Source organism: Vanessa tameamea, chromosome 25 (assembly GCF_037043105.1).
Source record: "Vanessa tameamea isolate UH-Manoa-2023 chromosome 25, ilVanTame1 primary haplotype, whole genome shotgun sequence".
NCBI lineage: Eukaryota > Metazoa > Arthropoda > Insecta > Lepidoptera > Nymphalidae > Vanessa > Vanessa tameamea.
The window spans coordinates 3,756,047-3,768,356 of NC_087333.1; the positions used below are offsets into that span (position 1 = coordinate 3,756,047).

Below are 12,310 nucleotides of genomic sequence, written 5' to 3' on the forward strand. Positions count from 1 at the left end.
ACATCTCTTGTATTTTTACCATGTGCTATTGTGTAAACGAGATTTTTTTTATTTACAGAAAACGACTAAAAATAATATCTTATTTACATTCATAAGATCTGTTTGTCGATAATTTTCTTTCCGACTGTTAAATGATACCTTGAAATAATTTGAAACTTCTCTCTTAAATCGAATAGTACTTCTAGTCTGGAAGAAAAACAAACAAAATTAACTTCATTATAAGATTACTGATTTCAGCCCACCACCAAAGGAGAAGTTGTGTCGTTACGTAAACTCTAAGACGAATAATATTGGAATGAAATCAAATGTTAATCAAGAGCTTAGGTGCGTTTATTAACTGCTGTCATATTTCAACTTGCTTTTTAATACTATTCAATACAATATTAAATTTTAAAAAAATCTCATTATTGTCTATGAGTTACTTGTAATGTATATTTTGTCTGTCAGTTACCTATACATAGATAAAATAGATTACAAAATCATATCCGAATATTTGGACAAGGCTACTACGCAGATGTGTGGCAGGTGTACTCTATATTACCTCGCTCCTATAACCCCATGAGATAGCAATCCTATACTATTTGAGATCGGATACATGACCAATGGTTTAACTTGCTGTTCGAGGCTCGGCTTTTATTCGTGAAATTTCTAGAGAAAAAAAAAATCGAACTAGTACAATATATACATTAACTATGTGGATATATAATACGATTAACTATGTGGTTGTTTGAATTTAATTTGTCTTAAATGTTTGATGCTTATTCATTTCATCTATCAATGCCCACATACATTAAATACAGTTAAAATTATACTTTTAAATTAGTGAAAATTCTAAGGGTTAACTTTCTACAAATAAGTTTATTGTGTCCCGATTCCCGACGGTATTGTCCATTTAATGCTCCTTACAATTATTTATAAATGTTTTATTTCCAGAGACAAGACTTTAGGAAATATGCCAAGAGCTTTTCCCACCAATCCTCGTCCGAGTTCACCCAAAGGCAGGAGGTCTCCCCAGCCAGCGTTTTACTAATTTTTTTGAAGTATTGAATAACTGTTTAACTTTTGTCGTATTGTTAAATTACATGTACTTATAAAGTTTAATATTTTATACAAATATTTTTATTTTTGATTTGTCATATTTATATTTTTTTAATCGAAATAAAAATATTATAATTTCAAAAATATATTTATTTACATGTTTAAAAACTTACACTTAACACAATATGTGCTTAAAATTATTTGTTATTTAAATAACAATAATAAAATTTCAACTCTTTGATAATTCTGTGCACTTCCACAAAGGCAATGAGAAGACCAATTATTTAGCACTCTTGCACTTTTTCACATTTTAACATTCCAAATTTAAAATGTCCTTCAATGTCTATGGTAGTCCAGGGTCGGGAGTGGGTGGTGCCATACAGTTGCCATCGGGATATCTCTTCTTGAAAGCCGCTATCAGTTCTGGATCAACGAGTCTCACTCCATCTACTTGGTTTCCTAGGGTTATCCTGAAAATTAAAAAAGCCCAGTCATATTCGATGTTTCAGCTCGCGATGAAACTTCTACTTAAAAGGTGAAACTTAGGAAGCAAGTTTATATGGAGTTTCGTCATTTTTGATAGTTAGAATTATGGAATTTTGTTATTAAGCTACTGTCAAGAAGTAAAAGACAGATGTTACAGTATTTTTTTTTAATTTATCACCGAAATTATGCGGGTGAAGTACGATTTGAAACTTTTGTCAATTGTTTGTTTGAAATATGGAAATTTTTGTTTTGCCTTCAAATTTGATAAATAAAATATTGTCGAATCGGTGTCTTTGAAAATTAACACCTCTTAAATTCGTAGTAATCTCAACTAATATTACAAGTGCGAAAGTAATTCCTGTCTGTTGACTGTTGCTCTTTCGCGGCCAAACCAGTGAACCGACTTTGATGAACTTTTTTATATCAAATACTTATATAATAAATAGTAATTTACAAATTTGTATAAACCTTATATATTGTAATTAAGGCATAGGAAGCGAGATATTTACAAATAAACCCGATTTTGGGTCCTCATGACCTTGAATATCCAAGACGTTTACATTTTATGAGTTTTTTTTTCATGTGGATATTAATCCTCAATTTTAGGTTATATATACCAGAATATAATATATATGATATAAACCTATAAACTTGATTTCAACTGTCATCGACAATAGCCGTGAGCTCAGAACACTGATGTTGATATTTTTTATGAAAGCTTTGTTTTAAATTCGAGATGAAATTATTTAACTAAATAGTTATTGTAATGTTGTTATATTAAACATATTTACCAATTTGGTTGTACGTTATGTGGTCGCCCGAATAGCTCTATTTTTCGCGTGCTTGGACTCAGTCTCTCTGAAAATAAACAAAAATTAAACACAGGAAACGAAATAGAAATATAACAATATAAATAGACCAAGAATTATTGTTGGACTAAATTTAGACGCTATATATTATGTATTAAATAACACACATAGACAGAAATTAACAAAAAAAATATTTGAGAATAATGAAATTACAATGACAAAATTTTTGTTATCCCGTGTGAATTAAAACAAAAATAAGTTTATATAATGTTATATAGCCGTATATAATAAAGAGAAGAAGAGAAAGAGATACAACGGTTGCCTCGAGGGGGAGTGGGATGGAGGATAACGCTTTGTCCTCACGTGAGGGTTTCTACCAGTTCACACTAGAAAAAAATTAATACTAGATGAGTAGTCTCAATCAAAATCAATTCTCAACCACGGTTACCTATAATGCCATAAATCTCGTCCGGCTTGTGTGACGTGGCGCGTACTTCCGCGACGATGACGTCACAGTCTAGGCCTCGGTTCAAATTATCTGGGTTACCTTTCATACCGACCTGAAAATGATGTGTAAATAAGATCGCTATCATTCGAATATACAATCTGGACCAAAATTCATTCATCTTAGCCTTTAAAAGTCAATGGAATATATGACGTAATGCACTGATCATAAGGGTCAAATTTGGTCAAATTAACTAAACATATTCAAGTGACCAACCAGACAATGTTCCTTGCCGTGGTTCAGCCAATGGCCGGTCCGTCCGGTGCGTATGATGCGTTGCAGTTGATTCGTTTTCACCCAGATGAGCTCGTCCACTCGCTCGTAGCCCCACAACTTAAGGCACTCTCGACCCAGTTCCATCGCCCTGTGAGTTTAGGTTAGGTTTGTTTACTAACCAGAATATTTCACTACAAAATAAAACTTACATTTTGCTCGCTTACTTTCGTTTACGTTTTGAGTTTTGCCGGTAAAGAATATAGTAGCGTTAATCTAATGTTTTGTATAATTTATTTAAAAATAATTTGCAAAGAGTACTACAAGTAGCCGTTCAAATCATACCTGCCCGTAACCCAAAGGAATATTAAGCCGCTGTCCTGTAATTGTGGCACTCCTAAACACCTCATCTCATCGTCAGACATCGTACCATATGGCAATTCCATATGGATGTCCCAAGGTGGATCCGCCATGATCACTGCGAATTTACCTGGGGAAAAAGATACAGTACACATAAATACATATAAAATTCAATGTTCCGACTTAAAGCACGGCTTAAAATGTCAGCAGTGCAAGAAACAAGCGACAATACATTGAAATGATATAATTTGCCGAGATCTTAAATAACCTAAGGAGTCATTCGAAATGGCGTTTTGAACGACGACCAAGCTGTTATCGGAACATCAAAATTGATATGAGCAGGTATACGGAATAGTCTTGCATGATAAATAAGTAGGTTTCTGTCCGACTGCAGAAGGTTACTAGTTTATTATCCTTCTTAGGGCGTTAGTTAAGTATGCTGTGATAACCAAGAAATTTAAACCGTTCTCTAAGATACTAAGTACAACATTTAAGTAACTTTTAAAGTAATACAGCGGAGTAATTTCCATTGAAGAAAATCGATTCTTTTCTATCCTTATTTCTTTTTTTTATTGACAACACTAAAGCTCATCCATTGTAAACAACAATATTACGCAAAAAGGAATATGTTCATTGTTTCTATTCGGATTATCAAAAGTGAGGGTTATTGTTACTGGTTTTGATTATTTGTGTCTAGATAGACTGTTGGCCACTTAATACACGCACCAGTGTGTGTGTAAAGTATTATGACGTTTGACGAGTGTAAAGCGTAGCTGTCACGCACACCAAGACAATTAAGTCAGCTCGTTTGCTGTGCGACATTATATATATAACGGGGCGGGGTTACTTTGGTTGTTGATTTGGATAATTAATGAATCGAGAAGTTGGCAATAATGTTTGATGGCTGATTTACTTTTAAGAGCGGGTCACCCCGAATGGAGTTGTAAGTGTCATGGCAACGCGAGCCGTTATGTTTTGACAAGCGACTCGAATGCGACGGTTGCTTACAAACCCATTTGCTCTTAATCGAGATGAATCATTGTAATCTTTTGATATTTTTGTGGTGTACGAATATTTGAATCAATTAATACAGTGATTAGACGATATTAAATACGTTTTATTTTGTGAATATCGCCATTGCACGCCCACATAGTCTTCCAAATGTCGGATCAATCCCCGAACCCAACTGTTCGGCATCCTGTTCCTCCGACAGATATATAAATTATCTAAGCGACTGGCCATTTTAGCATCAAGCCACTGAAATTAATTTATTTTATAGCCGTCGTGTAATACATATTTTTTATATATTGTCTTACCTAAAAAAGTCATGTCGAGATATCGGAGATCACATTGTATCCACTGCGGGGGGGTAAGAGTCAGTACTCCGTCGGGCTTTGGTACTACGTTAGTACCTGAAATATAAAAAAAAAACTATGATTTATAAATATACATAAACATATTATAAAGAGAGCTTATCAAAATATCCTCTGTGTACATGTTAAAGTATGTATTTAAAAACTGCACACAAGATTGTGTTATCTTGTAAGTCAGCCATATTTATTTAGTCCAATTTATATCGAGTTAAAATTAAATCTTTATTAAATATAGAAGTAATGATTTAAAAAAATCTAGTAATGGTTCGAATATAAACACCTCAGATACGAGAAGAACCAGCAAAAGAGATTCAGCGAGTTGAGACGTTTTAGGAGTTTATATGTTTCACAATAATAATAAAACTGTATTATTATTTGAAAAGGCCCGCAGGCAATTATTTCTTTCCAAGTTATAAGTTTTATAATAATCTTTAATACAAATATTCCATTACATCTCTGAAGTTTTAAAATTGAATATATTTGTTCATTTTTCTGGGATCTAATTACATATGTTTGTGTGAATTTGTAATTGATTATTTGTAAATGTTGTATTGGATTGCTTTTTTTTTTAAATATATATATTAAATAATGGTTTATGTATACACAGAGCAACATTTGATCATTTGAACCTACCATTATGACTAGCCTTAGCAGCGGGTTCCGTAGCCGCTTTGCTTGCATTCACGTTTGGGTCTGCATTGTCCACTTCATAATGAACATATCTATAAAAATTGCATTATTAGAGATATTTACACGCTGGAGTGTCTGTTTGTTTATCACTTTTCGTGACGTGAAACAATATAACCAGTATTGAGGCAAGATATCCGGCCTTTTTGTAATAAGGCGTGCATTTTTGCTTTCAACAAACCTAATGCTGAATAAAGCAGCTCATTTTATTTAGTGCACGCTGCAGTATGCATGCTCTCTAATATGAATGCAGTCTAATACGTCCTGTGCAGCTGGCAGGTCAGTTAGATGTTATGGTATGGGTCCTCACTTGCAGCTGTCCATGTGGAAGCACGTGTTGAGGAAGGAGCAGTCGCCGAGCGTCTCGTCCGTGTGGCTCTGGATGATCTTCTTGAAGTGCAGCTTGCGGCAGCCGACCTCGCCGCACTCGCCGCGCGTGCCGTGCGGGCAGAACTCCATCACCTGCGCGCCTGGGGGGCACACGCACACGGTTCAATCTTTTCGTAGCCCATAATTTAACGCGATGTTGTAAACATTGAAAAACTGAGTTATAATTTCTAACCTCCCTGACTTTTGAACTTGTCAGCTAGAGATTTTTCTTTAGCCGTGGGCTTGCTGAGCAGGTCCATAATTTCTTCACCCACTCTTTTGACGGCTTTCTCTCGACTCGACGGCATTGCCAGCAGAGACTGAATGGAGAGAGAAGAATGTGCATTAATAAAGTGAAGACAGTTTAAGTATTATAATAATTTAAAAGTTAAAAAAAAAAAAAAGAAAAAAATATACACCATTATATCTGTATCATTTTTTCCTGCTTTTTTCTCATCGGTTGTTGATTTTGAAACCTTGGGATTTGGACCTTCTTCTGTAGTGTTGTCGCCTGAAAAAAAAACCTTATCTGTTAAAAGTAAAAACCACAGGTAATAAAATATCATTCTCGTCTAGTCTGGTTGCAATTACTTTTTAGCAATACAAAGACAAAGTCTATTTGAAGATTGCATATTTTATAACATTGTATTATTTTTATGTTGGTTTACAATAAAATATTTTGTATTATTAACTGCATTATACTAAGTTTTGTACCTTTTCTCTTAGTTGTGGAAGATTGTTCTTCCATTAGAGCGGCCAATACTGCGGCCAATCTGACAGATTCAGCGCTCACTACTTCAATACTAGCGTCAGTTGTGCTCTCAGTTCTTTCCTTTATTCTGAATAAAATATAAAAAATATAGGACTCATAAGCACAACAACAATGGGATTAAATAGTTTTCAATCAAGCAAAGATAAGAATAAGTATGCACTACTTAGGGGCCCACCTAAGACATATTTGAACGAAGACTTGAAATAAATTAATTGAATGGGTTTGATTAATTGCAGGACCCGCAGGGCTGCAATTAATTAAATTAATTTAATAAAGTTATGGATTCTTTCGCATTATCCTCTTTTTTATACTTTGACTTGACTTAGCTGGGCCCACATCAATCCACAGGGCCCCGGGCTGTAGCCCAAAAAACCATATGGTAGATCCAGCCCTGAGCATTTTGGTTCCGGTTTTCATTATCAGAGACATTCTTAGTAATAAAATTAGGCTTAGCTTAAACAAACCTTAAACACCTTATATCGATCTTCAATATTATGTAAGTGCCTAACTAATTTATGAACAAAGTATCTTTGTTATCTGAATTCAAAAGTGTCGAAATATAATAACCAGCATTTTCATTTCAAATGATTCTCATCAATGTTAAACTCACGTAATAAGTTTTTGTGTTGCAAATTTCTGCAACAAACTGGCCACAATACCAGTATCAACATCCCCAAGTCCCGGTAAAAGGGCACTCGCAGTTGCAGGTAATTGTAGCTGCATGTCGCATAGAACTTGTAACAAACGCACTTCCAATGAAGCTGACGGCACTAGGGGCTTCGGTTTTTCTGCTTGAGTTGGCACTATGCAACAATTAAACATTTTATTAATATATAAAAATTTTAAAAAATTAAATATTTTATCAATATATAAAATACATATCATTATTATTGCATATACATATTTTTTTCTAATTTAATTAGAATAATATTGGTAAACTGGATACATTCTATAATAAGCTATATATTATGTATATTTTTGACAAAAATAAGAATTTAGTAACTTTATATCATAAAGTTATGTACCATGAGATGAGTGTTAGTTTGTTTAAAGATTTACATTAAGATAAGTTATTTTATATGAACATATTTTTAATTAAAAGTATTCCACAACTGATGTGATTGTACCTAAAATCAATATAAAAACAATTACTTTCAATTTTACCAGGTGCCGGGCTTCCAGTCGCCCTATCTTTTGAGCTGCTGGTTGCAACTTGCGAACCGTCATTTTTATCGCTGGGTAAAGTAGCGCCTAGAATATTCTGTCTTTCTTTTTTCCTCTTTTCCAATTTCTCTCTCAAACTATTCCTCTTGCTTTTGACGGCTTGAATCTCTTCCCATGCGTCCGACATAGTTTGTTTTCAAATAGACCGGTTATGTTTCAAGTTTGATTACCTATAGTATACAAAGTTAAAGGACCAATACTTCATTTCAAGCGCCACTTACGAAAGGTCAATTGTGCTTACATTTTAATACACTTTCAATAACGTAAATAATTATCAAAATAAAAAAAAACACCGCAACAGTATATTTTCCGCTTGGAAGAAATTTTATGTCAATTAAAGCCGTCAAGGCTTAAACGTCAATTTGCTTAGTGTCGCCAGCAACATGCATTCTTATCTCTAATCTTATATCTGATACGGTTGCAGAAATATTATAATTTGCCAGTGTAACAATTAGGAAAATCTTAGGCATTTAAGAGACCCGAGACAGCCCAGAATACTACATGTGTCTTAATCGAATATTTTCCTGTTCAGTCAATTACTACGCAATTTCCATGTGCTAATTTATGCTTATTAGATAAATTTCGTCTTTCGTGGTGAAGGAAAACATGAAAAGAGAACCTACATAATATGTCGGATAAATATTTTCCACAAGTCATTCCACCAACCTGAATTGCAACAGCGTGTTGGATTAATTTTAAACCTTCTCTTCAGCAGTTTGACATTTATAGGCTGCAACTACAGAGACGCATTATATAAATTGGGCTTGGATAACTTGGATAACTCACATCAACCTAGACAGACCAAGAATTGGGAATAAGTTTGTTATTAAAATTGTTAAGAGTTATATATTTCTACTATTCGATAAGGGTGAACGCATCATTGCGCAATATAGTAAAAAAAACATGTTTACTAAATAAAATTTTATTTTAAAAAGTTAGAAAAGCGTAAAGAGGCCTCGATAAGGCCATTGTCTTGTTGTCCTGACTTGGTAATTCGGCTTTGTGTAACTATGCAGTAGTATTACTATATATAATTCTAATGATGTAGTAATAGATAAGTAAGGTACAAAATGTATCTTTAAAGTAATATGTAAATATTATGTATAATATGTAATGCGTATGTATAAAATGTATCTTAATAAATGAGTCGTAACAAAGTTTTCGATAAATTTAATTTGTTTTTACTTTCTTTTAATAAATATAAAAACACATTTAGAACAAAAAGTTACCGTAGTGTTTATGTTAAAAATGTATTATCAGCTGGTGCTTTTGTTTTTTTCTTTCAAATTACTTTGGTTTTAATGATTTATATAAATTCTTAGAGTTGCTCTTAAATTCAAATTAAAAACAAAAATAATCTTTAGAATAAGGTAGTAGTTCAATGCGGTATGTAGCATTTATATTTTTTTTCTGAATTTAAGAGATATTGTTAAGATCTTGTATCCAGAGCCGATAAATAAGTTAAAAGAAAAAAATATACTATTATTTTCATTTTTCACAGTCTTCATTTTTGTTTTGAATTTAATTTTTTCAATTTGACATGACCAATGTCAATTTGACGTGACGAATGTCAATTTGACATGACCAATGGCAATTCCTCAGATTCCACATGGTAAAAGGGAACAATAAGAAATTCTAATTCTGCATCTAATAAAGTGAGTTCAGATGTGTTACTTAGGTGAGATATGATTTTCGAGTAAAGTAAATATAATTGTTTTAAATTGAAAAAAGAAGTATAAAAAATGAGTGATAAAACAGAAACAAATAAAAAGGCGCCTATGACTGATGTAGAAAGACTCGCTCTTTGTCAGAAATTGGATGAAGAACTTGATGATTTTATAAATAGTTTAGAAAAGAAAAGGTATACTGATGGCTGGCCCGAAGATCGCTGGGAGGTAATTATTTTTCTATATCAATTTTTTAGTTATGGACTATCCCATGGTTATTGGGCACAACTATTTTATACTGTAAAAAATACAAACTCATTTACCCATACTCTGGTTTATTAGCACTCAATAGCTTTCAGCCTTACAAAGTAGGTATGTTTGATGTTAAAATAACTAATTATAGCAGCTTACATTTCCTACTGCCATTATTGTTTAGTAATCTTAGTATTATGAATTTAATAGATATTTCATAGTTATTTTAATTTTAGTGTTGCAGTGTGCAAAGGTTTCTTTTTTTCGAATTAAAATAATTTTCAAAGCTGAGAATGCATTATAATGAGCCACTAAGCAAAGTACCAAGGGTAGATGTAATTCAATACCAAAATAAAAACTCGGCTATTTTATTTTATTTATTCTGTATTGAGCTCTATCTAAATATATAAATAATCTATGATCATAAGCTTTCTGATTATATAAAGCCCTTATTTGAAATTTGAACATACTTAGACTGAATTATCTGCAAATATTACACCCATATCAGATAAATATTGTTCAAATTCCTTAAAAGTATATTAAATACTTTTTATTTTTAGGAAGAAATGGATAAACATCCATTCTTTATGAAGTCAGTTCCCAAGGACGGTGAACTCTCTCCTCTTGCAGAAGGCTTGGCGAAGCTCAAATATGATCCTGAAGAGAACACACCACTAGAATTAGCAAACAGCTACAAAGAAGATGGAAATTTTAACTTTAAGCACAAAAACTACAGACTGGCTTTATTAGGGTAAATATAACTTAATTAATTCAGCTTTTTTGTTTTTGATGTTAGTACTTATATAAAACTTACTTAATATTAACAATGTTCATAGTTCACAATTAAACATGTATGGTAGCTTAGGTTTTGGTTTTTATAATAATAAAAAAGCTCCACCTACTTATTTAAATAAATAAAAAATATTCCCATTGTTTATTTTGTAATAACAGTTTTAAAAAATTGTGGTTCCATTTTTATCCCATAAATTCAATAAACAATTTACCTTCGTTACCACAGATTATCATTAAAAGTAATTAATGATATATTAACTAGTTAAATTTTTATATTGTTTTACTAAATTTGTATATTCTAAGTTTATGCTTTAATGATGTGAATTAATACCTATCTATATGAACATTATTGACTTTTTGTTGCTAACATGTGTAATTTGGTAGGATTTAAATTTTTTACGAGACTAAGACACTTGTTTATTATACTATTTATTGTATAAACAAAATATGTTGAAAAGCCAATAAACTTTTTTGATCCTCTTAATAGTCTTGCAATTGTCTTGTTAATTATAAAGAACAGATGATAACGAAAAATATATTTATAAAGATTGTACAATATATTGAGTTGTATTCTGTGTTTCCTTAAGAACCTTTTATCTTTAAATATAAATCGCAAAGTTTCATATCTTTCCAGTTACACAGAAGGAATCAAAGTAAGATGTGATGATGCTGACGTAAATGCCAGTTTGTATAACAATAGAGCAGCCGCACATTGGTATTTGAAGAATTACAGATCAGCTTTATTAGATAGCGAGAAAGCCTTGACATTTGATCCTAAACATAACAAAGCACGGACACGAGCCGCCAACTCAGCATTCGAAGCCAAAAAATATGACACATGTATTGATCACTGTCAGAAACTCTTAGAAAGCAAAAACGACAAAGAAGTCGTTGAACTTCTCAATAAAGCTAAGAAAAGTAAAATGGTTCAAGAGCGAGATGAAAGAAAGAAAGGTCGATCTGATGCTAAGAGAAACGAAGATAAAGATGAACTCATTAAAACTATTATTAAAAGGGGCATCAAGATATCAAAATGTGATGACGAGGATGACATTGATTTGTCGAAACTGGAACCAACGTTGCCTGGTGCTCATGATGCAATAGTTCATATAGAGGATGGGGTGTTAATGTGGCCAATTTTGTTTTTATATCCAGAGCATCAAATGACAGATTTTATAAAGGGTTGCCCGGAAAATGTACCTCTTATCAGACAATTACAACAGGTCTTTCCAGCACCGTGGGATGCTGAAGGTAAATACATGTGTAACAATGTTAATGTGTATTATGAAGGCTACGATAAAATGCCGCATATTGTTGACCCAAACGAGAATTTGGGTGACATTTTAGTGTCGAAGTATTTTGAACTGAAAGGTGGTACGGCAGCGTTTTTCATTTTACCCCGAGGTAGCGTCATAGAAAGAAATTATATTGAGTGCCATATTTGATAATCGTTTTTATATTTACATAAGTGGAGTAAATTATAAAAGTTATTTAGGCTGAATGGGCCTTTTTTCACTTTGACATTAAGCTATTGTCTATCGTAAGTGGATACAATTATGTATGCAAATTCTCGTGAAATTATCTCATAAGAATAATAATATGTTTTGTTAATCAAAGTGTTTGTTTCATTCAACATTATTATATAGTTTTATAATTGCTAAAAAAATATTAAATAATAAAAATCGTGAAATCAGATTTCGGACAAAGAAAATTAAGATGTACGTAGATTAAAAGTTATTAAGATATCTCGTTGCTGTGGTTGA

At 32.4% G+C, this 12,310-nt stretch overlaps 2 protein-coding genes across 2 annotated transcripts; one reads left to right on the forward strand and one right to left on the reverse strand.

Moving 5' to 3' along the window:
- Nucleotides 1-1,177: 1,177 nt before the first annotated feature.
- On the reverse strand, nt 1,178-8,188 carry LOC113403123 (N6-adenosine-methyltransferase subunit METTL3). The gene is made up of 13 exons (XM_026643576.2): nt 7,765-8,188; nt 7,223-7,415; nt 6,555-6,679; nt 6,260-6,351; nt 6,034-6,160; nt 5,782-5,941; nt 5,418-5,506; nt 4,728-4,823; nt 3,397-3,541; nt 3,055-3,202; nt 2,782-2,893; nt 2,316-2,382; nt 1,178-1,508 (listed from the first exon to the last, which is right to left on the reverse strand). Exons 1-13 carry the CDS (start codon nt 7,961-7,963, stop codon nt 1,382-1,384), a joined length of 1,680 nt encoding a protein of 559 aa, XP_026499361.2. The 5' UTR covers nt 7,964-8,188; the 3' UTR covers nt 1,178-1,381.
- A 1,223-nt stretch (nt 8,189-9,411) lies between these two features.
- On the forward strand, nt 9,412-12,163 carry Dpit47 (DNA polymerase interacting tpr containing protein of 47kD). The gene is made up of 3 exons (XM_026643588.2): nt 9,412-9,731; nt 10,316-10,506; nt 11,182-12,163. Exons 1-3 carry the CDS (start codon nt 9,579-9,581, stop codon nt 11,990-11,992), a joined length of 1,155 nt encoding a protein of 384 aa, XP_026499373.2. The 5' UTR covers nt 9,412-9,578; the 3' UTR covers nt 11,993-12,163.
- Nucleotides 12,164-12,310: the final 147 nt, after the last annotated feature.

Coding starts and splice junctions, on each gene's coding strand:
- LOC113403123 (XM_026643576.2), bottom strand. CDS start 7,963: ATGTCGGACGCATGGGAAGAGATTCAAGCCGTCAAAAGCAAGAGGAAT. Junction 6,161..6,259: donor AAAATGATACAGATATAATG/GTGTATATTTTT, acceptor CTCTCCATTCAG/TCTCTGCTGGCAATGCCGTC. Junction 3,542..4,727: donor TCTCGACATGACTTTTTTAG/GTAAGACAATAT, acceptor CTTTTTCCCCAG/GTAAATTCGCAGTGATCATG.
- Dpit47 (XM_026643588.2), top strand. CDS start 9,579: ATGAGTGATAAAACAGAAACAAATAAAAAGGCGCCTATGACTGATGTA. Junction 9,732..10,315: donor GGCCCGAAGATCGCTGGGAG/GTAATTATTTTT, acceptor TTTTATTTTTAG/GAAGAAATGGATAAACATCC. Junction 10,507..11,181: donor TACAGACTGGCTTTATTAGG/GTAAATATAACT, acceptor ATATCTTTCCAG/TTACACAGAAGGAATCAAAG.